General features: G+C 47.1%; 1 protein-coding gene across 11 annotated transcripts in view; it reads left to right on the top strand.

The window, feature by feature from the left end:
- The window catches only part of cnot1 (CCR4-NOT transcription complex, subunit 1), a 99,748-nt gene that overhangs the window by 56,267 nt on the left and 18,072 nt on the right, over positions 1 to 25,409 (top strand). For all 11 annotated transcript variants that reach the window (XM_042340338.1, XM_042340343.1, XM_042340341.1 and 8 more), the window contains exons 19-30: positions 2,121 to 2,245; positions 4,669 to 4,955; positions 6,117 to 6,195; positions 7,823 to 8,053; positions 9,223 to 9,363; positions 10,000 to 10,179; positions 10,839 to 10,955; positions 11,085 to 11,195; positions 13,218 to 13,295; positions 13,719 to 13,896; positions 17,475 to 17,605; positions 24,777 to 25,073. In XM_042340338.1, the coding sequence (XP_042196272.1) occupies positions 2,121 to 2,245; positions 4,669 to 4,955; positions 6,117 to 6,195; positions 7,823 to 8,053; positions 9,223 to 9,363; positions 10,000 to 10,179; positions 10,839 to 10,955; positions 11,085 to 11,195; positions 13,218 to 13,295; positions 13,719 to 13,896; positions 17,475 to 17,605; positions 24,777 to 25,073 (1,955 nt within the window). The remainder of the gene's footprint in view (positions 1 to 2,120; positions 2,246 to 4,668; positions 4,956 to 6,116; positions 6,196 to 7,822; positions 8,054 to 9,222; positions 9,364 to 9,999; positions 10,180 to 10,838; positions 10,956 to 11,084; positions 11,196 to 13,217; positions 13,296 to 13,718; positions 13,897 to 17,474; positions 17,606 to 24,776; positions 25,074 to 25,409) is intronic.

Consider the following 25,409-nt stretch of genomic DNA (forward strand, 5'->3'; position numbering starts at 1 on the left):
GCCTTCGCCGCCTCCTCCCTTTCCTCCTTCAAGGCCGGTCTCAAGATCTTTCTCTTCGACCTTCAGCCTTCAGCTCCACTCTCGACTCTCTACCCCCTCCTCGCTCCCTTCCCTCACCCTGACCATTTCCCCCCTCCTCGCTCCCTCCCTTCCCTCACCCTGACCATTTCCCCCCTCCTCGCTCCCTCCCTTCCCTCACCCTGACCATTTCCCCCCTCCTCGCTCCCTCCCTTCTGTCCCCTCACCCTGACCATTTCCCCCCTCCTCACTCCCTCCCTTCTCTCCCCTCACCATGACCATTTCCCCCCAATGCTCGGGTCCCGACCCAACTGTCCAGTGCCTTGGGACGTCCTCCTGACGAGAAAGGCGCACTATAAATGAAATCTTGTTGCTGTTGTTCGGGGATATCTCTCTAATCTAGACGTAATGAACTTTGAGCATTAACGTGCAGCAAATGGGCCCAAACATTTGTAAACTATTTCAGCTCAGTTTTCCATGTAGGGAAAGTGCCAGACTAGTTGCTCTCTGGTGCCATTGTACCTTGGGCTTTGGGAAACCATCAGAACAGCCTTTCAAAATACTGGGTTGTCCATCATTTTCTTGATAAATTGAGCCACAGTGTTGCAAAATAGGTTCCCTTTGCTTACAGTTCTGGGTTTGGTGGCCTGTGTTCCAAATTAGTTTAACTTGCATCAACGCTCACAGCTGTCTGTTTAGAGTCCTGTACTGGGCTGTACCTGAGGATGCATGTTTTGGTTATGAATGCTTGTCTGCATGTTAGTTTGAAATGTCAGCTCACGGTGGATTTTCTTATTAGTGCTGTTGTCCTGGCTGAGTAAACTGCTGAGGTTCAGGACTTCATTCAACCACGCACACCACTTTACCATCGCCTCTTCCCTTTCTTGTTGCAGCCAGCTCTTCACTAGTTCATTTATTTAGCACTGACGGGATTAATAGATATTGAAATCCAAATGCTTTTAACTGCACCTTTTGTATTCCCTTCTGCTCATTTTGTTTTTGGCTAAATTTTGTTTTTGTTTCATAGTCCACCAAAGTTTAACCAAATAACAGGAAGCTGCCTTTGGAAATTGTCCATTCAGTCATCTGTTTATTTGAAAATTGAATGTCTGCTCCAAACTTACCATGAGTTCATGGTATCACCAAATGTGTGTGCGGTGGGGTGTTGCGGTGGGTGGGAGTGCGCGCACGCAGTGGTGGTGGGGGGGTGGATGTGTGTGTGTGTTGTGGTGTGGGTGTATGTGATGTGGGGGTGTGTGGGGGTAGGTTTTTATTCTTTGAAATGACATCAGTGGGTGCAGCAGAGCTGGTTTTGGACAAGTTTTAAAGTTTGCCTTTTCAGCCCTGAAATGTCTGTCTTTACTAAGCAATCTAACCTTTGTGAAGAAACTTTCTGACTGACTTAATCCATTGGGTCTAAATGCAATGCAGTTTATTTTTCTATAAACCTTACCTTTCTCATGAGAAAACATCTACTTTTGTTTAGAAGGTATCGCCTAAACATAAAAAATGTTTTCACACCCACCATCATCATGCAATAACTAGGATGCAATTTCCCCCTCAATGCTAATACTCTTGTCTCTGTCCAGGCTGAAGTGTGTGGTTTGTGCACCGAGGTTCACTGCCATTCCTCAATCATTGTAAAACTACTCTCCTTGCCCACGATGTGGCTGAGCCTTGGAGTTCAGGCTATTGAAACTGCAGGATTTCCACTCTTGGACACAGTTTGCGCTCCCTGTAATGTGCCTACATTGCACCATGCTGCTGCCACCAAGTATGATTGGTGATGGCATGCCAGGCAACAGACACAAGATTTGTCATTCTGTGACGTGCCCTGGAACTCCTTTTGAAGGGAGGGGGAGGAAGAGGACGTAGAGCAGTGTAATTCCAAAACCCTGCATTTCTGTGTAACTGAACTTCAAATGAAATCTTTATATGGAAGCCTTTCAGCAAAGGTTAGATTGGTCGAGTAGTTTCTGTAAGGAGAATCCACCGCTGACCAGTGCTCTATGTGTTGTCTGTCAGTCTGTTGCTTGCACACACTGTTGAGCTGCACAAGCTGGATCTTCATGAGCTGTTTGTTTCTTATCCTGTCTGCACAGCTGACCTCTCTCAGGTATGGCCAGAGGCAAATCAGCACTTTAGCAAGGAGATCGACGATGAGGCAAACAGCTACTTCCAGCGCATCTACAATCACCCGCCACACCCGACAATGTCTGTGGATGAGGTGAGAGCTCGTAACTACTGTGTAGTTGAAGAATCCTTGTCACCTAGGAATATAGCGAAATATAAATAAAATAATACTTGCATTTAATATAATGCCTTTCGTGTTGGGAGAGCCACAGGGTTTACTGTACTATAGTGACTATCTTATAGGCAAATGCGGCAGATAATTTGCACACAGCAATGTCTCCTAAACAGCCATAAAGTGAGTGACCAATTTTATTGGGGAAATTGTTGGCCAGGACAGTGGGAGTTACTCCAGGCTCGTTGAGTAGGATCCATTCCACAAATGGCCTGATCAGCTCCCAGCAGTCTTTAAGTTACAAATGGATTGTACTGCATTGTGGAGTGGATTCCATGTATAAGGGAGTCATATGTGGAGTCCTGTAGCTCAGTGGTTAGAGCACTCGCTTTGCAAGCGAGAGACCTGAGTTCAATTCCAGGCAGAGGGCGAAACCTTGGGCAAGTTTCCTTACTCCACACAGAGCCTAATAATAATCCCTCCAAAACCAAAAACAATAATAAATTGGTCATTTTCAATCTACGACTGTTTGTGGGACATTGCTGTGCGCAATTGGCTGCCGCGTTTGCCCACAAATATACAGTCAATTCACTTTACAGTGTGTTCTGTGAAGCGCTTTGGGACGTCCTCCCGACGTGAAAAGGGTTATATCAAAGGCAAGGATTATTATTGTACGGGAGACATCACTGGACTTGTTTCATGAGCTGTTTGTGAGCCAGTGCTACACGTGTGATTCCCTCAGGAGGTGGTGGATGTGGCTGTGTTACCCCACACCTTCTCAGATATCTATACACGGGGATATATGTAAGGAGATGATGGGCTGATAAATTACAATTTAACTGGAGTATGAAATTGTTTCACTTGTATGAAGATTTTTACTGAAGTGGTTTTGCTGTAAATGAGGCTAACCCACCAGTCACTGTTGGCTCCAACTGCATGATCCCAATGCTCACCCACCGGCAGCTATAACTGTCCATGCCACCACAGTCCTGTCAGCCCCACAGACTACAGTTACTTCCGTTTCACTTGTATTTCAGTCTTGGTTAGGTGTCAATACTGGTCATATTAAACTTGCATGTTGCTGTAACTTGAGTGGACTGTCTGCAGGGCTGATGTGTAATTAGTACTGCGCAGGCCAAGTGACTGAGCCAATCCCAGTGTAACCAGAGTCACTCCCTGATATACACTGGAGTTCCTCTTGCAGCCACAAAGCACACAGGAGCATCTATCTCTCTGCTTTAACACTCCCACTCAAGCGTTTGCAGAGTCAGTTTGCTTGATAGTGGAATTTGCAGTACAGGAAGCTGACCATGGGGTTGAGACCAGGAACAGTATGATGACTCAGATTATGGGTTCACACCTACTTTTACATGGGTGGGGGGGGGAGCTGAAATGTAAATGGGATCAGTAGATTTGATGGGGAAATGTTCCAGCACAGGTCTAATTGGCCAGTCCCAGTGATGGCCCCATTTTCCCGTCACTGAAGCCACTGACTGTTGGTACAAGGGAGACATCCCACAGCCATTGCTAGCCCTTCAGTAGCCCCGGGTGTCCATTCTTTGTGTGTCTTGGCAGTAATCACAAGGTCATCACAAGATTGGTTTGGTTGAAAAAGACCCTTCAACTCATCCGATCTCATCTTTCCAGAATTTCCACCGTACTGTCCTTTCGTCCCAGCATTAAGCTACTGTTTAAATGAGTCCCAGTGTCCTGGCCTTAAACACCTTTGCTGGTAACTTGTTCCACTTGTTAATTACTCTTTAGGTTTTTTAAAAAAAACTAATGTGTGGACAGCTCAATCCTGCTCCCTAATCAACAGAGGTCACTGAATGGCTTTGAAGAGTGTCAGCAAGTGGCTGATTTCTCTTCTTTTCCCAACCCTTGTGTCCCAGGCCAACTTCAAACAATTGTAGCCCCAACCACTTCCTGGTGAAATTACTCAACACTACAGCATTTTTAATAGTTTTCAGTCAAATTGTTCCCCCCCCAAATATTCATAGTCAATTCACCTTGCATTCTATTATGTGAATTGCTTTGAGATGTCTCATAGAATGGAAGTATTATTATACTAGCTATATATACTTTTATTTTATAATATTAAGATATGGGAAAGGATCAAAATTACACACAGCAGCATTGCATTGAGTGCCCGATCTCATTCCCTGTCAGACCTGTAGCTGTCTCTTACATCTGGGCTACATTTGACCCCAAGTCCCAGCACCAAACCAGTTTCCTCATTTGTAACCATTTTTAAATCCAGTTTGAAGTGGGGCAAGGACTATGGGCAGAAGAGAGCTCAAGACACTGGTACCTGGGAGCTGGCCCCTGCATCTGGTGTCTTTCTGTGCTGTGCACCTACTGCTTTGCTCAGGGAGCGTTGTGCTCACTTGTATTTCTGTTTGCAGGTTCTGGAAATGCTACAGAGGTTCAAGGATTCCAGCATCAAGCGTGAACGGGAAGTGTTTAACTGTATGCTGCGGAACCTGTTTGAGGAGTATCGCTTCTTCCCCCAGTACCCAGACAAAGAGCTGCATATCACAGCCTGCCTCTTCGGTGGCATCATTGAGAAGGGGCTGGTCACTTACATGGCCCTGGGGCTTGCACTACGCTATGTTCTTGAAGCTTTACGCAAACCCTTTGACTCCAAGATGTACTACTTTGGCATTGCTGCACTAGACAGATTTAAAAATAGGTAAGCTTCATCTTGCTGATGGTTGATCTTTGTGTGCTGCACTGTACTTAGCTACCCACTTGCGTTGCTTATTCTTCAAGGCAAAGTATGACCTGGTTAATCCATAGCCACCACCTCTGGGGTCTGTTTGATTCCAGCACAGCCTGATGATAATCTGGAGCATTCTTGTGCTGGCTATCTTTGCTCAGTTCTTGCATTTAATAATAATAATAACAATCATAAAAAGGCAGAAACTGAGCTGGTCTCTCACTACACAACAACAACTTGCATTTACACAGCACCCATCATGTGGGGTAGAATCTTGAAGGCCTTAATAGTGACAAAGCCTGAAGCTGAGCTAGGGGGAGGTGACTGTAAGCACTGTCAAAGAGGAAGGTCTTCGGGTGTGATCCGAAAATGGGGAGTGGGGGGGATCAAGGCCGAGGGAATGAGGAAGAGAGTTCCAAAGTTTTGGGGTGTAGTGGCTGCCGATGACGGAGGGCATGCGGGACAAACAGGAGGCTGGAGGCAGTGGGGAGTAATCAGGTTGGAGAGATAGGTAGGAGCCAGGGCGTGAAGGATGTGAGGATCTTGAAATCGATCCATTCTGTGATACGGAGCCAGTGGAACCTAGCAAGGACTGGTGTGATGGGGGTATGGAGTTTAGTGTGGGTGAGTATACAGGTTGTGGAGTTTTGAATTTGTTGGATTTTGTGGCTAGTGGAGCTGGGGTAGACTGTCGAGGAGGGCGTTGGAATAGTCAAGGCGGGAGGACGTGAAAGCGTCGGCTAGGCTTTGGCTGTGTTGGGTGTGAGATATGGTCGGAGTCGGGCAAACGTTTCCAAAGTGAAAGTGCTGTGTGCAATTTTGTCCATTGGTAACATTTATACTGAGAAGAAAGGCCTTTGACTGTAGCAGGATTCCTGCCCTGTTGGATTTTGGGAGGTGAGTTTCCCTTAAGTGCAGAAATCTGTGCCAATCTCTGACCAGTTGTCATATCCAATCCGACTGACTGCCAGTGCACTCTTGGGCGTGTGGAGTACTCTTCTTCCCAGGGAGAACATTATAGCATTCTGTTATTTACTGTGATTTTGGTGAATATCTTCGTTGGTGCCTGTGTGAGGATCAGACCTTCGTGCTTGCTTGCATGTGTATAATGAGGACTCTGGTGATTTTTTGCAGATTGAAGGACTATCCTCAGTATTGTCAGCACTTGGCTTCTATTGGCCACTTTTTGCAGTTCCCACATCATTTGCAGGAGGTAAGTGATGTGTCAGCAATAACTGGCTACCTCATTCGCCTGTCACGAGCAGCGCTGCTTACTGTGCGTGCGTGTGCGCATGCTGTTTTGAGAACAATATTGTGCCTCAATCACTTTACCAACTATTGGGTTTATTAGTTCATTTCCCCTCATTTCACTTTGAATTCGGAAGGTTTAACTAATCAATTCTTTGAATCAGGACTGAGAGGATTCACTGGAAGTTAATGAAGTTAAAATTATATTTCACACACAGCAGTTCTTAATGCTGTGTAACTTCTCAGAGTACTTTACAGAGGCTGTCAGGATCACTGGACAAGGAGAGTGAGGAGGGAGGTGACTATAGGCGTAGTCGAAGACATAGTCTGGTAGTGGCTTTTGAAGACTGAGAAGAGGGAGTCCCAGAGAGTAGGGGCATCGTGGCTGTAGGTATTTGTTAGGTCAGGGTATCGAGGGATATGGGGCAAGAGTGGGTAATTGGAGTTGAGGTAGAGATCAGTCATGATCTTAAAAGAATGGTGGAACAGACTTGAGGGGCTGAATGGCTTTCTATTGTTGCTATGCTTTTCCTGCTATAATTGCTGGCCAGCCTATGAATTCCCAGGATCTGGATGCTAGCCTCAAGGAACTTGTTATTTACGTTTTATGTTCAAACTTTAAGCAGCTTAGAACTCATTGCATACCTTAGATTGCGGCTCCCACTAATCTCTAGGAAAAGCTTCCTATAGCAAGCAATGTAGCTGCAAATATGCAACGTGGAGGTTATGCTACAGCAGTGGCGAGAGGTGATTGATGTCCTATTATCAGTAATGGAGTGAGCTGCTTGTCAGTCACTCTAACTTGGGTCATTTAATTTCTGCTGCACATGTTAACTGAGGGATTCTGTCCATCTTGATTGACTTTTATTACAAATGAACAAAGTTGTTCCCGTGTGAGGTGACTGTCTCTAAGTTACCCATCACCTTCAGCTGTGATTGAAAGATGGAAGAATCTAACAACAACCTGCACTTATATAGTGCCCTCCACGCAGGGTAGTGTCTCAGAGCGGGTCCATGGGTTGTGGGAGTATTAAGTGAATTGGGAAGTGTGTACATGAATTGTAAGAGAATCAAGTGAATTGGACAAAAAGCTGCTCAGTAGTAGCTGCCAGGGCACAGTGATGTCCTGCTTTGAGTGGAATCACTCAACGGGTCACACACGGCCACCTGTGTTACCCAATTTTCATCCTTTTCTTCTGTTTCCCCCTCCCCCCATTATACAATTCACTTTACAGTATATTCTGTGAAGCGCTTTGAGACGTCTCGAAGACTTGATAAGGCGCTGTATCAAATGCAAGTATTATGTAGCTCAAGGATTCCGAGGCCACAATTTTGCTCTATGTGGCTCTGTTACTGTCCAGGTAATTTTTGCGAAAGAAGGGGTGAGCTATATTTAAGATGTTCTGGGCTGCTGATATTCAGTGTTGGTGTAGAACAGATCTTAGGCCTCTCACTGCGTGCTGATGGCTTCTGCTGTCTAGGATATTCCGACATCGATCAGGTACAGGGGAATTCTTTGGGTTAAGACAAAGTGAGCCGTGCTTTATAATAGCATATCTACTAACCCAAGCCTCTGCCTTAATCTTCTCCAGTATATTGAGTATGGCCAGCAGTCCCGAGACCCTCCTGTGAAGATGCAGGGTAGTATTACAACCCCTGGCAGCATTGCCTTGGCCCAGGCTCAAGCCCAGGCTCAAGCCCAGAATAAGACTCCTCTGGCCAGGCAGGTCAGCACCATTGTCCCCACATCCACTACCAGCACCGTGACCAAAACCACTACAGTCACCCGGCCCACCGGAGTCAGCTTTAAGAAGGACGTTCCAGTGAGTATTTGGTGTCGCATTCATTTCTGCAATTTATATTAAGATTTATGTTTGAAGTTTTGTACCAGCAAGAATTTGTCTAAACTACACAGTGCTGAACTGTCCATTAAAACGGTTCCTGTACCTTTCACCCAATCTGTGGCTTTGAGTGAAGCCCACTTGCTGCCTGTGCCGCACCGTGGATGTGCGCCCAGAGCCTCCCGGCCCACAGTGACGTCAGGTAAACAGCTGGGAGGCCCGGGGCCAGACCCTGCATTTGTAGCGGATTCCATGGGGCAAGTGCAGCTGCACTTCTCTATTGGCCTAGACTATAACCTCTCCCAGTGAGCCACTTCCACCCACAGCCCTGTTTGTATCTCTTCTCGTCTCACTGAGCCTCAAACCACTTCATGGGAGTAATATAACCACCCATATCACATAATATTTTATTCTCTTAAGATCCCTCAAGTGATTTCTTTTGTCTATCTTGGGTTTTTTTTTTTACATTTTCCCGCTGTCTGAGGAGAAATTCTTGCTCATCTCAGTCCTAACCCAATTTGCCCTCATCGTAAGGTTGTCCTCTAGTAAACTGATGGACCATCAGGGAAGGAAGTTGCTTCCTTATTGTCACTCTTTGTGAAAAATGATCAGACCATCACCCCTTAGCTCCAAAGAGGGAATACATCCAACCAGCCTTTCACTAGAGACCTTCCAGGCAGTTCTCCTCTCCCACCCCCCCCACCCCATTCCCTGTTATTGTTCTCATGAGTGTCCGATGCACTCTCCCCAAATCTCGCGTATCCTCCCTGTAATGTGCAGTCAGTACCAGGCGTATTTGGGTATCTGCAGCATCTTTTATGAATTCTACTGATTTGACCCCAGAAACTGTCTGGTTATTTCATGGCCAGCTTTGCTGTCTACTTTAATAAGTGATTTTTATGAATCTGTTTGAACCAGTGGTGTATGGGGGGAATTTGTTGTTTATTTGAAAAGCGCCAGGTCTCTGTTACTGGTCAACTGTAATTGTTCCTTGTCCTTGGATAGAGCTGGAGATGGTGTGCCCAATCCTGATGTGTCCCATACTTTACCTGCGTTGTGTAGTGTTAGACTGACCTGCCCAGTCTGATTTATCAGCTGTCCCACTGTTTGTGATTGAAAAATGTGACTAAAGTCAACTCCTTTGTCTCTAGCCCTCCATTAATACAACTAACATCGAGACGTTGTTAGTGGCCACAGACCAGGCAGAGAGAATAGTGGAACCGCCTGAGAACATTCAGGAGAAAGTGGCTTTCATCTTCAACAACCTCTCACAATCCAATATGACACAGAAGGTAGGTGCTTCATTGAGCCAGGGTTACAGGAGAGGGTTGTCAGGTGAAAGCTTTGGATGAGATTCATTTGCTGGTGTTTTGATCTCATTTCATTAGGACATTAGTTCCATAAAGTGGAGACATTTGCCTCTAAGACTTCTGTAGTCCCTCATGCTGCTGATGTGTGGGAGATGGTTAGAGGAACTGGTTAGAGCTATATTTTTAAACTAAAATAAGCAGAGTTCCTTACAAGGAAATAGCTTTGGAAGCTGGAATTCAAGTTGTAACATGGTTTACCATATGCAGAAGGCTGCTGACTGTTAGTTTACCATGGAGCTGTCTTCATAGCAGAAGAATGATAGGAACTGGGCTCAGTACATTTGGCTCCAGTTCTGTCCTTAATAGAGCCTGTGTAATGGTGATCAGTCACTATGAATGGACTAATGTGTTGTCAAAGCAGTTAGTCGTATTATAATGTTCTGACAAATATAATGCCCTAAAACTTGCAAATGTGGAAGCCTTACGATGTGTCAGCTGACACAGAGCTCCAGGTGATGGTTGTGAAATCTGTCTTAACTAATGTAGAGAGTAGAGGGGACTTCATGTCCTGTGCTGCTCAGGTGGCATTTGCTGGAGAGTGCTGTTTCTGTGTTACAGGTGGAGGAGCTGAAGGAGACTGTGAAGGATGAATTTATGCCTTGGGTATCCCAATATTTGGTCATGAAGAGGGTTAGCATTGAGCCTAACTTCCACAGCCTCTACTCAAATTTCATGGACACTTTGAAAAATCCAGAGTTCAATAAAATGGTGCTCATCGAAACCTATAGAAACATCAAGGTGAGTCGGGGGGGGCAGTGGCATCATATCCATCTAGGAAGGGAGATTATGCTGAGCTGTTTCCTCATGAGCTCTTAACATTCTGAATTAAAGTAATGAAATGTCTTCTTGATGTTGGTATGTTTCCCTAACGGTGGGACGTGTGGCAGAGACTTTCTTGTCTCATTACCTCTGTTGTTGTGTGACTTAAGACATGTTGAACAGCAGAGGTCAGCTGTGATCCGTATGAAACACTTGTGTTAGTTAAAAATGAGCATCGGAGATTTCCTGCTGCTATTGCTGGAATGTAACATCAAACTCCTCTGGGGGAAGGGAAGAGGGATCAGGGCCTCTTCACCACAGCCCACACTCAGTGTAACTGTGCAATGACACAGTGGGTAATACGTGGCTCTCTCCATCCAGCAAGGTGTGTTCTGGGATATGGTTACTGTAATTATCACATTGACTATTTATAGGGAACCTATCCAGAGATCAGAGTGGAACTGCAAGTCTGTTTTGCAAATCATCCCACTGGCCGAGAATTCCAAGCGTTTGAAGCCATTTGACTGATCGTCTGCCGAGCACTTGTCAACTAAATGAGGCTGATTCTCGTATGGGAGCCCAGCCCAGGGAGTAAGCTACTTTCTGTTATGCTTCAATACTTTTTTTTGGTCTTTTAGGTACTGCTGACCTCTGACAAAGCTGCTGCTAACTTTTCAGACCGGTCCCTACTGAAGAACCTGGGCCACTGGTTGGGCATGATTACATTAGCCAAAAATAAGCCCATTTTACACATTGTAAGTCAGTCCACTTGTCGTTTTTCCATCCATTCACGTGGCTGTCCATGTTTCAGATTTTGTGTTGTGTTATGAGCTGCTCTTTCCACTCAATCTGCACGTCCCTTGTTTTCTTTGTGTTGCCTGCAGGATCTGGATGTCAAATCATTGCTTCTGGAAGCGTATGTGAAGGGTCAGCAAGAAATGCTCTACGTAGTCCCTTTTGTTGCCAAAGTTTTAGAATCCAGCGTGCGGAGTATGGTCAGTATAAAGTGTTCTATGCATGTCAATAAGACCTCACATAGAAGCTCAGACTTGAATTTGGATCATATGCAATGAGGGTGTAAAGTGCATCAGTTTGGCGGGTGTGAGGGGGATCCTGCAGTGTGTGATTAGATAATGAGGTCCTCATACATGCAAACTTTGCTAATTGCTTGTGGTGATCACACAGTTGAAAGCAAAGGGTGGTTTTCATCTCCAACTTAGTTCCCAATGCAGGTTAAGCTTGTGTAAGGGGTGTATCCAAACGGTTCTTCTCCGAGGGTTAGACCGCTTTGTCCATAATTAGAGCCCATGTTTATAATAATAATAATAATGCTTTCATTTCATATAGCACCATATCACATCATTGAGACGTCTCGAAGTGCTTCACAGAATATATTGCAAATTGTATTGATTGTATTTTGTGGGCAAAATGAGGTAACCAATTGCTCACAGCAGTGTCCCACAAATTGTGTTGGATTGATTGATTTTGGGGTGAGGGATTATTACCCCCAGAAAGCGATTCGCCAATTGACTGACAAACAGGTTTGTACTTACTGCTAGGTAAACAGAGCCGTGTGGAGTAAGGAAACTTGCCTAAGCTTTCACCCCGCCCGAGAATTGAACCCGGATCCTTTCGCTTGCGAAGCGAGTGCACTAACTATTATGCTACGGGCCTGGGGCTAAGGGTTGATCGATTGGGGAGTTTAGGATGAAACTCTTCAGACAGCGGAACTTCTTCCCTGTGTCCTGGCCAACAATTCCCCCAGATATCTTGGTCATTCACTTCATGGCGGTTTGTGGGATGTTGCTGTGCAATTTGCTGCTGTGTTCACCTACACAGTCACTACACTTTAAACTGAATCAAATGAATGTTTTGAGATATCTTTGACATGAAAGGTGCTATATGAAAAGTAAGATTATTAATGATCTGCAGAAAATTCAAAATGAGGGCTTGCCAGCGGTGGACAAGTATATTGTATATTGGTATCACACAGTGTGAGGCAGCAATAAACAAGGCAAACACGATATTGGGCTAGATTACCAAATCAGTTGATCCCTAGATGTAAAAATCCGTGTCCTGGTCACACCGCACTGAGAGTATTAAAGACAATTGTGGTTCCTGTGACTTAAGGGAGCAGCCCAGGCCTGAGAGGCAAGGTTGATTGCCAGTGTTTCGCCCACAAATATATGGTCAATTCACTTTACAGTCTATTCTGTGAAGCGCTTTGAAACGTCAGGAAGACGTGAAAAGCGCTATATCAAATGCAAGAATTATTATTATTATTTATTATAGTGTTAGAAGAATGAGCAAGAATTAGACAAGCTAGGGCTCTTCAGTCTTGAAAGGAGTCATCTCTGAGGGGATCTCATAGAGCCATATAACAATGCAAAAATACAAAGTTATATTTGTATAGTGCCTTTCATGTCAGGAGGATGTCACAACATTTTAAATTTGATTGAAAAACTAAACCTAGGACAATACCCTTGGATCCCTCAACCCAGCAAAACACGTGGACAGTTTTAAGAGTTGTACAGGGCAATATCAGTAAGACACCAGGAAGTGTTTCTTTAGAGAGGGAATCGGCGACTGGAACAGGGTTGCCAGGAAGTGTGGTTTGAGGTCAGGACGCTGGGACTCATTTAAAAACAGCTTCATGCTGTGATGGGGAAGACTGTAGGTGCTGATTATTAATAGTCTTTGCATGTGATATGTGCACCGCTGGCAAGCCCTCAATTTGAATTTTCTGCAGATCATTAATAATATTACTTTTCATATAGTACCTTTCATGTCAAAGACATCTCAAAACATTCATTTGATTAAGTGTAAAGTGTAGTTACTGTGTTGGTGAACACAGCAGCAAATTGTTCATGTGTCTCAAGGCACTTCACAGGATACACTGTGACATGGAGTGACTGGGAAAATCTCAAACCAAGCCTATTTATCCAAGTTATTTCATCCAAATACAATATGTGAGTATTTCATTGCCTAGAGCTCTAACTTGTAAATGTTGTGTGCAGGTGTTCAGGCCCCCCAATCCATGGACAATGGCCATCATGAATGTATTAGCAGAGCTGCATCAGGAGCATGATCTAAAGGTACAGCTTTTGTTTGTTACCAATTTATAACCTTTCTGCACAAAACCCGTAGGGGTTGCTGATCTTAGTGTAGGTGCCTAGGCTGCAGTTCCAGTCTTCACTGTGAGTGTCATTTGGTAACCCTGTTTGCAACCATAGAACGGCTGAAACCAATCTCCTGGCTGAGCAGGGCTTTCCACCCAATGCCAAGACATTAGGAACTGAAACCTTCCGCTGAGGGGTCTGGTGATCAGGCAGCACAAGATTTGAATGCTTTGAAGGACATCTGAGAATTTCTTTATAAGGACCAATTCATTGGATGCACTGCACAGCTGGGCTTGAGTTGGGGAGGATTAGGAGTTTCCCTCAGGAAGTTAGTGACCTGGCGTGGCTTCCTTGATGCAACTTCAACTTAGTCAATTTTGCTTTTCTGTCCCTCTGCAGTTAAATCTCAAGTTTGAGATTGAGGTGCTGTGTAAAAACCTGGCTCTGGACATCAATGACCTGAAGCCTGGCAACTTACTGAAGGACAAAGAGAAACTGAAAAATCTGGAAGAGCAGCTTTCTGCTCCGAAGAGAGAGTGCAAACTGCCCGAGGACCTTCCTGTGGTGGTCACAACAGGTAAACACCCTTTTCTTATCAAAGGTCACTGGGAATACTCAACAGGTCAGGCAGCATCTATAGTAGAGAAGGGATTTGAATGGAAAGACCGTTCTGGTTCTTACATTCAAATCCCTTCTCTCTATAGATGCTGCCTGACCTGCTGAGTGATTTCCAGCATCTGCAGTATTTTGCCTCCCGTTTTCTTATCAATTGAACTCAGCAGCTTTACTCTCAAAGGTTACAGTTCTAGAAAAAAAATAATGTCACAATTAGTTTTAACTGTGTATTCTGGCCAGGTTCCCAGCTGCTGCTGATCGGTGTGAATTTTCCAGGCGGCTGCACAACAATGCAAGTTGCTTTGACATCTGTGGAAGATGCAAATGAAGGGTTGGGTGGATTTTGAGTGTGCGCTAGGACCCAGGGGAAGTGCATTTCCAGCCATTGCCGGTAGGCCAGATGGAAGCCCTGGCATTTAGCTGACAAAGGATAAGTGGCCAACGCACTGGGCGGGAGATGCCTCCACTGGAGCAATCTGTCTGTCTTCTGAAGGTTCTGATATTCTGAACGCTGCGGCTATTGTACTGTCTGAGATACAGCAGTCAGTCAGTCAGTCAGATTGTGATTGCTGCTGCACAGTCAGTACCAGTACTAGTACCGCTGCCAGTGATGTAAAGCTGTAGGAGCGGACGAGACTGGAATTATCCACCCCAGGATTTGGTATGCTGCATTTCTGTGTTCATCTTTGGTTATTGTTTTAACTTCAGTTAGTAGATAAACAAGGCAGAAGTTTCTGAAATGTGTATTAGACATTAACCAGCTTAAATTTACTGTATCTAAAACCACTTAATGAAGGTGATTTTGGCTCCTGTGTTAGAGAAAGACATTGTTTGCGTTCCCCACCTCCCCAAACCCGTCCGCCTTCTCCACTCCAGCTGCTTTTGCTGCTGGTTTAATATTGACGCCTACACATTCTATTCCTTGTCGCCTGGGCTGAGCTGCACTCTCTGCGCTGCTGCTTCACTGCCTTGGAGGTTAGAGGGAATCATCAAAATCCAAATGAAACGGGTAAAAATGCTGCCGCTTAACCTGCCTAACGGTGGCCGTTTGAGCAACTTTCCTGCTTTGCTTTTTTAAAATCTCTAACAGCATCTGGGAAGTTGGTGCCCCAGCGCCCCACAAAGCAGCTTCACCACAACATTTCTAATTCTGGGCAGATTTCAGCTCCCAGTTATTCTGCTCTCAAGGAGTTGCGACTCCTGCCCTTTTCTTTCCCCTCCCCTTCAGTCTCCGCTTTGACAGATATCACCAGTGGCACTGCAGCTATTTCACAGCTTGAAGGACGCTGCAGTATTCCTGGGTTGTTGCATGAGTTTGCACAGCAGCAAAGGTGCAACACGCCAGTGATGCTGCAGCGCTGCAGTTATTCTGTGAAATGCAATCTGTGATGCAGGCCTTCAGATCTGCAGCAAAGTCCTGCCCACCGCCCCCGCAGCAGCATTGGTGAGGCTGCTTAGCACCCTCCCATTTCATGCCTTAGATCGCATGACCTCTCTGCTGCACTCGGCCACAAATCTCAGTGGTGGGTGTTGGAGCCCGTGCAGGAGTGAGCTTCACCCACAGTAATCACTGCATCTCTTTATTGTGCTGATCGGTGCTGTATCCTTTCATTCAAACCATTTTCCGTCTTTAGATGATCCCGAAAGATTTTGTTCAGACAAAATTGCACAGTTCTTGCCTTGTGTGTTGTAGGAGCCTTACACATGACTGCAGGTTTTAGACACTGCGTCAAGGAACTTTCTCACCAGACACTGTCCATTTCCATTTTGTTCACCTTGAGTAGTCAGATTCTCGTAGTGCAGGGCAGGCTTGTTGTTGGGTAACAAACTTTATATACCGTCAATCACATTGCTTTAGCCTCATAGACTATTGCTCATATTAGAACTCACTCATGATAGCATGTGGAGTCCTGTAGCTCAGTGGTTAGAGCACTCGCTTTGCAAGTGAGAGACCTGAGTTCAATTCCAGGCAGAGGGCGAAACCTTGGGCAAGTTTCCTTACTCCACACAGAGCCTAATAATAATCCCTCCAAAACCCAAAACAATAATAAATTGGTCATATTCAATCTACGACTGTTTGTGGGACATTGCTGTGCGCAATTGGCTGCCGCGTTTGCCCACAAATATACAGTCAAATTCACTTTACAGTGTGTTCTGTGAAGCGCTTTGGGACGTCCCCCTGACGTGAAAAGCGCTATATCAAATGCAAGGATTATTATTATTATTATTATTCATCTGTCCAGTGGCTGCACATACAGCAAGTTTAACCTCTGGATACTCTGAAGTCAAATAAACCTCTCTGGCTGTAAGCGATGTGCCTTTGATGGTTTTTCAGTCGATCAGATTTGGTGTGCGAGTAGAACATTTTGTCAGATTCTTAGTTTGCAACTGGAGCAACTAATTGCAGCCACATTTATTAGGCGTTCAGCTGGCTGCTGGGCCTGAGCTGTCTGCATCAATTACCTCAATAATAATAATAATAATCCTTGCATTTGGTATAGCGCTTTTCACGTCTTCTCGAAATCTCAAAGCGCTTCACAGACTATGCTGTAAAGTGAATTGACTGTATATTTGTGGGCGAAACGCAGCAGTCAATTGCGCACAGCAGTGTCCCACAAACAGTCGTGGATTGAAAATGGCCAATTATTGTTTTGTTTTGGAGGGATTATTATTAGGCTTTGTGTGGAGTAAGGAAACTTGCCCAAGGTATCACCCGGCCTGGAATTGAATCCAGGTGTCTCGCTTGCAAGGCGAGTGCTCTAACCACTGAGCTCCAGGACACCACAATGAAGTTCTCAGCAAAGCAGTGGAGCAGGGATTAACCTTTCTCACTGCCGCCTTGAGAGAAAACGAGGCAGAGGTTACACGTTATTAAACACACATTTAAACCAAGCTGTGAGAGACCTTCATGTCAGTGTTCACAGATGTGCTAAGTAATGTCCTTCCTTCTGTAAAATGCTTTAAACTATCCACTGTTAACTGATTATTTAGAACCAAACCATGTTTATGTTTGAGAAGCTAGTTAATTGCTTCATTTGGTGAGAGTTTGGTTTTATCTGTTGAGTTACTTCCATTGTGGTCCGTGATCATCCCTAGAAATGTCAGGCAGGGTAACTCCAGCCTGCGTATCCAAGACGACTCTACCTCTAGCTCAGAAGGTTGTGGGTTTAAGACCAGCACTGGGCTGGAGCTCACAGTCTGGGCTGACATTTCAGAGCAGTTCGGGGGAATTGCTGGATGTCCTGTTCTTCGGGTGTCAAGGTAAACCGAGTTCCCTTCAGCCTGTTAAAGGTCTAACAACACTGTTGGAAAAAGGAAAGGAGTTTTTTCAGATGTTGTGGCCAATCAATCCTCAAGATAAATTGGTCGTTCACCTCATGAATGTGTCGGACTTTTGGTGTAAATGATTGCTGTTTGCCTCTACAAGAAGTCACTGCACTCAACAGTAATTCCTGTAAAACCTGCTGAGATGAAGATATGAAAATGTAAAGTTCTTCCTTTCCTGTAATATATTTTGAAAAGGCCCTGTTTGTTTTTCAGCTGCTCCGGTGCCTGCCGCCACCACCACAACGTGCACAGTAACTGGCCCACCACAGCCTCAGTTCAGCTACCACGACATTAATGTCTACTCACTCGCAGCCTTGGCTCCTCACATCACCGTGAATCCAAATGTAAGTCCCTCCGATCAGCTGACTACCACACGCCTCAACATCGTGCGTCTTTAACGATCAAAGAAAACACTGACACAAAATCTACATGTGTGTGTGCAAAACACTCGAGACAAGTGCATGTACTGCATAATAATTAACTCCAGTATTGAACTCTTTCCCAAGTTTCTCCACCTCATCCCTTACCCTCACTCTTTAGTTGGCTTTTGAAAGCAATCTCTCTTGACTGTGCCTTCAGTTGCTCCCAAGCTGCTAAGCTTCCCACTCTGGGGCTGTGAAGTTCTCTTGAGACTTGTTCTCATGAGAGGCATTACATAACTTCAAGTTAAACCAAGGTCTGCCTGTTCAGGTGGATGGTAAAGATCCCATTGTACTTCTTGAAAAGAGAAGGGAGTTTCTCTCTCCTGGTGTCCTGGCCAACAATCCCCCAAATAAAACTGGTCACTCCATGGACGTTTGTGGGACATGGCTGTGTGCAAACTGACTGCTACCAAATAGTTATTTCACATTACAGTAAATCCTGTAAACAGCTTGAGATGTTTTGACGACATAATGAGGTGCAATGTTACAAGCAAGGATTATTATCATAAATTGGAACTATTCTTGAGTAAGGTTCAGGATAGATAGACAGGCTCTCTCTTGAATGGTCATTCACTTCATGGCTGTTTTAGGGGAGGTTGCTGAGCACAGTTGGCTACCACATTCTCCTACAAAACAGCATTATCAAATCCTTGTATTTGATGTTATGCTTTTCACATCCTCCCTGATTTAAAAGAGGCTACATTATACACAAGGATTTATTTATTATTGTGGCAAAACAAGACCAATACTGTATTAATACATTGCCCTTCATGCAGGATAGTTTTGGGAGTTTCTGGTGACGATCTAGATTTTGTGTCCATTTGTTACTGAACATCACACTTTATCCCCTTCCATAAAAGGTTGTCCCTGTCATGATTCTGTGACCTCGCGGCTGACTTCACTTTGGTCACCTTACTGCTCCCCTCGCTTCAGGCTGCGTTGGTAATGACTAGTTTGTGGATGTGCAGACCTTGCCTGGATGTTTATCAGTAACTAGGTGACTGCCCTCAGATGAGACATTTACTGGAAGCTTTTTTTAGAATAACCTAATTTCACACAACATCCTCCAGACCTCTGTCTGTATTGACTTAGCAAAGCTCTGTCAGGGTGAGTCCGTTTCTTGGTGATCTGGGCACTGGACTCTGGTCTTCCCCTCCACATCGAGCGTGAGCCCTTGTCTCTAGAGCAAAAGATGCTGAAATCCTGGTGGAGGCTCTAGTCTGAGCACATCGATAGTCAGAGCTCAGCAACTCTCCAGGTTGGTGGCTGATGCTGCCAGATCCGCAGTGGAGCTGCTGAACTAGAAACGGTCACTTCCCACAAATCCAGGGACAACTGTGGATTGTGATTTCTGGATGGCTCTCAGCCATAGGAACAACCATCACAGAGCAGAACTGCTCCATGTTCTGACTATTACTGCAGAAATGGCCTTTTTTTGGGTACTGGATTTCTTGCAGGTACCAGCATAGACCCAATCCTTGTCCCCTGGCACCCTCATCCCCATTAACAGAGGAGTCTCTGCTTAGCAACAACAAGATTCCATTTATAAAGCGCCTTTCACGTCAGGAGGACGTCCCAAGGCGCTGCACAGTTGGGTCAGGACCCGAGCATTGGGGAAATGGTCAGGGTGAGGGGAGGGAAGGGAGGGAGCGAGGAGGGGGGAAATGTCAGGGGGAGGGGAGGGAAGGGAGGGAGCGAGGAGGGGGGAAATGGTCAGGGTGAGGGGAGGGAAGGGAGGGAGCGAGGAGGGGGGAAATGGTCAGGGTGAGGGGAGGGAAGGGAGGGAGCGAGGAGGGGGAAGAGAGTCGAGAGGGGAGCTGAAGGCTCGGTCAAAGAGAAAGGTTTTGAGACCGGCCTTGAAGGAGGAGAGGGAGGAAGCCACTTGCCCTATCCCCCTACTCCTCTGGCTCTTTCCCCTCCTTCGAGCACCTCACCCTCTCCCACCCCTCATTCCTCTCCCTTAAAATCCTCCTCCTCTACCGGCCCCCTAAAACCTCTCCCACCTTCATCTCTGACATTTCAACACTCCTCACATCTCTTTGCCTCTCCTCTGATCGCCTCATCATCCTGGGCGACTTTAACCTGCACTTCACCCCCTCCTGCTCCATCTCCACAGACTTCTCTTCCCTGCTCTCCTCACTCAACCTTTCCCTACACATAAACTCCCCCACTCACAGTCACGGCCACCCACTCGATTTGGTGATCACCCGGGGCCTCAGTGTCTCGGATGTCACTATTACCGACAAGGCCATCTCCGACCACTACTTCATCTCCTTCACCACCTCCACCCCCTCCCCACCTCCACCAGACCCACCACCATCTTCTACCGCCCTTGGAAGAAGTTACCCCCACAATCCCTAACCGATGCCTTGGAGTCCTCTGAACTCCTCTCCCTCTGGCCTTCAACCCTCACCGACCCCTCTTCTCCTCTCTCCCTCCTCCACAATATCCTCTCCTCCACACTCGATACTCTTGCCCCCATCACTTCCCGCACTGTCTCCTACTCCCGCTCCTCCCCCTGGTACACCACCCACCTCCGCTCACTGAAATGCCAGGTGCGGGCTGCTGAGCGCACCTTTGTCAAATCCGGCTTAACGGTCCACCGACAAATCTGGCTGGACCTCCTCAAAATTTACCGCTCCACTCTAGCCTCGGCCAAGTCGTCCTTCTACTCCAGGATAATCCTGGAGGCGAAGAACAACCCCAGGCTACTGTTTTCCACCACATCCCGACTCCTCCGTCCCCCCCGCCACCCCGCGCAGGTCATCTCCTCCAACCTTCACTGCGAGGAGATGCTGGATTTCCTTGAATCCAAGATCAAGGGAATCCGCTCCGCGGTCACTTCCCCTCCAACTTCCACCCACCACCCACCCCTTCCCTCCCACACTCCGACTCCTACCCATCCTCCCCTACACACCTTCGTACCCGTTTCCCCACCCTCTGTCACTGAACTCATCCTATCCCTAAAACCAACCACCTGCTCCCTTGACCCCATCCCCACTCCACTCCTTATCTCCCAGCTCCATTTTCTTGCCCCACACATCACTGACATCATAAACCTGTCCCTCTCCTCTGGCTCTGTCCCCATTCCATTAAAAACTGCCATCATCACGCCCACCCTGAAAAAACCCTCCCTTGATGCGTCGCAGCTATCAAGCTACCGGCCCATCTCCAACCTCCCCTTTCTCTCCAAGGTCTTGGAAAGAGTTGTCGCCTCCCAACTGCGCTCTTTCCTCTCCACCCATTCTCTTTTTGAACCCCTTCAGTCAGGTTTCCGTGCTGCTCATAGCACAGAAACTGCCCTGGTCAAGGTCACCAATGATATCCTGACTATCTGTGACCAGGGCTCCCTCTGTCTCCTCGTCCTCCTCGACCTATCGGCAGCATTCGATACGGTCGACCACGCTATCCTACTCCACCGCTTGTCCTCCCACCTCAACCTTCAAGGCACTGTCCTTGAATGGTTTAGCTCTTACCTTTCCCACCGTCTTCACTTCGTCTCAACGAATGGCTTCTCCTCCACCCCCCGTACTGTCTCATGTGGTGTCCCTCAGGGCTCTGTCCTCGGTCCCCTCCTCTTCACCCTCTATATGCTCCCCCTCGGTGACATCATCCGCAAACATGGGGTTAACTTCCACATGTATGCGGATGACACCCAACTCTACCTTTCCTCCTCTACTCTCAACTCCACGACCACCGATGTCCTGACAGCCTGCCTGTCCGACATCGAGTCCTGGACGAGAGACAACTTTCTTCAGCTCAACGTGCGAAAAACCGAGGCCCTCCTGATTGGCTCACGTCAGCGCCTCCGCACCTCAGGCGCTGACACCATCAGCATCCAAGGCTGCACTCTCCACCTCTCAAAGCCAGTCAGGAACCTCGGCGTTTTGTTCGACCCTGAGCTGTCCTTTCTCCCTCACATCCGCACCACAACTGGCACCGCCTTCCATCACCTCCGGAATATCGCCAGACTACGGCACTACCTCACCCCTCACGCTGCTGAAACCCTGGTTCACGCCTTTGTCACCTCAAGGCTGGACTATGGGAACTCTCTCCTCGCCGGCCTTCCCGCCACCTCCCTCCACAAGCTGCAGGTCATTCAGAACTCTGCAGCTCGTGTACTGTCCCGCACCAGGCTTCGGGACCACATCACTCCCACCCTCGCTCGCCTCCACTGGCTCCCCATCCCCCAGAGGATTGATTTCAAGATCCTCATCCTCACCTACAAGGCCATTCACGGCCTTGCTCCCTCCTACCTCTCCAACCTACTATCCCCCTACCTACCTGCCCGTACCCTCCGTTCCTCTGGCTCCGGTCTGCTCCACGTCCCCCGCCCCAACCGCCCTACTATCGGTGGTCGGGCCTTCAGCCTCTCAGCCCCGAGGCTCTGGAACTCCATCCCCCAGTGCCTTCGCCTTGCTTCCTCCCTTTCCTCCTTCAAGGCCGGTCTCAAAACCTTTCTCTTTGACCGAGCCTTCAGCTCCCCTCTCGACTCTCTTCCTCCTCCTCGCTCCCTCCCTTCCCTCCCCTCACCCTGACCATTTCCCCCCTCCTCTCTCCCTCCCTTCCCTCCCCTCACCCTGACCATTTCCCCCCTGCTCGGGTCATGACCCAACTGTGCAGCGCCTTGGGACGTCCTCCTGACGTGAAAGGCGCTCTATAAATGGAATCTTGTTGTTGTTGTTGTTGTTGAAGGCACGTTCAAAGAGAAAGGTCTTGAGACTGGCCTTGAAGGAGGAAAGGGAGGAGGCGGCGAAGGCACTGGGGGATGGAGTTCCAGAGCCTCGGGGCTGAGAGGCTGAAGGCCCGACCACCGATGGTAGGGCGATTGGGGCGGGGGACGTGGAGCAGACCGGAGCCAGAGGAACGGAGGGTACGGGCAGGCAGATAGGGGGATAGTAGGTCAGAGAGGTAGGAGGGAGCGAGGCCGTGGATGGCCTTAGCATGGCTCATTGCCTTCCTCTGACATGCCCCCAGCTTCCAGCAGCTACAACTCTTCCCATCCCATTACTTGTGTTGTGATCTCTCGTTCACCTGTGGCCTCACCGATGTCCATCCTCTGCAGAGGAACAGGAGTCTGTCTGTCCAGCCCGACTCCCAATTGCTAATCCGCCAATCCCCCCCCCCCCCCAAAAACCCAATGGGACATGAGCTGGTAAATGTAGGGTAGCATGGAGCACAAGTACCCGGATTCAGGTGACAAGATGGCTGGATCACAGGGCTTCCTGGTCAAGTGTCAACCCCTTGCACAGACCTGAATGATTGCAAACTCTTAGTTAATTCGGAGCCCCAAGTCGAGTGGGCTTCTTGCTGGGTTTCTTATCTCCCTGTGCGTAGACTTGCTTCAGGGCTGTGTATGTTGGTGACCCACCCTTTTCACTGAGGCCAGGCTCATTGGCACTTGTAGATCCTGAGTCCAAATGGCAAATTATATTCATGAGAGTGGGCAAGATCCTGAATCTGAAAGCACATCTTGAGACACAATTTCCAGCCGTGTGGGGAGAGTGTGTGTGTGGAGGTGCTGCTTGCTGGCTCCTGCTCCATGTGAGTATCGCAGTGCTGTGAGGAGCTCTGTTCAGGTAGAGCTTTCCCTCTGCACTGCAGCAGCTTATTTGTAGGTGAAGGAATGAGTTTGTGCGTTTCTTTGTTCACAGCAGTTATAAGTTTCCTGGTTCAGTGTACTTCAGCATATCTGGACCAAGCTGTCTGCTCGTTCCTCTGTTCACACGAACCTGGCAACATTCAGTGTTGCCTTAGTTAACAATTTGGTTGTTATTCCTTCCTTTCACCAGAGTTGTAGTCTGCGATCAGTAATGCAGAGGAAGATCACATGGCCAATTATGGGTCAAACATTTAAAGGGACCATGTCCTAGTTATTCCTTCTCTTACTTTTAATCACCCTGCGTTGCTTTGTGTGAAGGCTAAAAAGTAATATAGGCCTGCACCCTCCTTTCCGCTTAATCTCCTTGCTGATTTCTCACTTCTCAACTGGAGGGTGGGACAGACCCACTGCGCAGACACCCCAGCTACACCCCAGCTATCAACTACTTGCTCATTTCTTTCTCTATCTATGCTCATCCATCCTCTTACGCTAGCTCAGATCAGAGGGTACAACCTACATGGTATCTTTGACATAAGTGTTACCTGAGATGTGTATTTCTTTTGCTGAGAGAAACCTGCTTTGCCAGCTCCTTCTTTGTGTTCTCAGGGGAGATGTGCAGTGTAGTTTTCACCCTGTAGAATTTTGCTGTTTGTGCAAATCATACACACTGACGGGTGCCATCCTGCGCATTGCACATACGCAGGCTGAGCCTGTGTTAGTGCTGCAGAGAGAGCAGTGTCTGGAGCTGCTCTGACTTGGCATCACCGTCAATACGATGGATACTGGAACTGCTCTCAGTGCAGTGAACGTCACCAGTAAGAGTCACTTAGTCATTGCAACTTTACATTAAAAAAAATCCTAGTTTTAAAAAGTGCGTTGAGCATTCCAGAGTTAGCTATGCTCTGTGTATGAACTGAATTTCCATTGTAGGAACTTTCAAATAAGTACATATCCCAGCTCTGCCATTTTGCCTCATTATATTCGGGTGCGTTCTTGTCTCATCTCCAGGTTTGCTATCAGTTTTCAGCAGACCTGGGAGGGATGGAAGAGATTGGGGCTGCCCTGCATCAGCTACTTTTGTGCCTTTAGTTTGCACAAGTGATAATAATCCTTACATTTGATATAGCGCCTTATCACGTCTGATACATCTCAAATGCTTTACAGAATACACTGTAAAGTGAATTGACTGTATTTTGTGGGCAAAACGCAGTGTACTGTATACCCCTGCAGCTCAGCTGTGTCCCAAAGTGAAAGGCACTAAACAGGTTGTTGTATAGCTAAGATGGTTCATTTTACCCTTGAAACTGGTGTACCTGGAATTGAAAGTTGAAGAGGAGTCTGTTAATTCTACACGGGTTTAGATTCCTACAGTTATGTTTGGTTTTATTAGCATAGTGCAGCAGCACAGGGTCTCTCAGTGGGTGTCGATTCTACTTGAATTAGTACATTGCAAGTGTTCATTGTCTCTCTCTCTCTGCTCCCCTCCCACAGATCCCGTTGTTCCAGGCACACCCTCAGCTGAAGTCGTATGTCCGACAGGCGATCGAGCGCGCTGTGCAGGAGCTTGTCCATCCTGTCGTGGACCGTTCCATCAAGATCGCCATGACGACCTGTGAACAGATTGTCAGGAAAGACTTTGCCTTGGATTCGGAGGAGTCCCGCATGCGGGTGGCAGCACATCACATGATGCGGAACCTGACTGCGGGCATGGCGATGATCACCTGCAGGGAACCCTTGCTAATGAGCATTGCTACCAACCTCAAGAATAATTTTGCCAGTGCCATCCGGGTTAGTGACTCCACACGGCACACACACATCATTGTTCTCACGCCAAGGCTTGGCTGACCTCCCATGCTAACGAGCGGCAATGGCTCTGTCTGCCCAGTTACCAAACTCTATAGAGCCATCCGAGAGGCCTCGGAATCCTTCCCTTCAGGAGATACAGCCATAGATGGGGTCTGAGCCTTGGTCAGTTTGGGGCACTGGAAGGATGTATTGGCTCTGGAGAGGGTATAGCCCAGATTCACTAGAATGATATCAGGGCATAAAGTTTTAAATTATGAGGACAAGTTGCATAAACTTGGTCTGTATTCCCTTGAGTTTAGGTGGTTGAGGGGTAATCCG

The sequence above is a fragment of the Callorhinchus milii genome, unplaced genomic scaffold, assembly GCF_018977255.1.
Source record: "Callorhinchus milii isolate IMCB2004 unplaced genomic scaffold, IMCB_Cmil_1.0 Scaffold14, whole genome shotgun sequence".
Lineage (NCBI taxonomy): Eukaryota > Metazoa > Chordata > Chondrichthyes > Chimaeriformes > Callorhinchidae > Callorhinchus > Callorhinchus milii.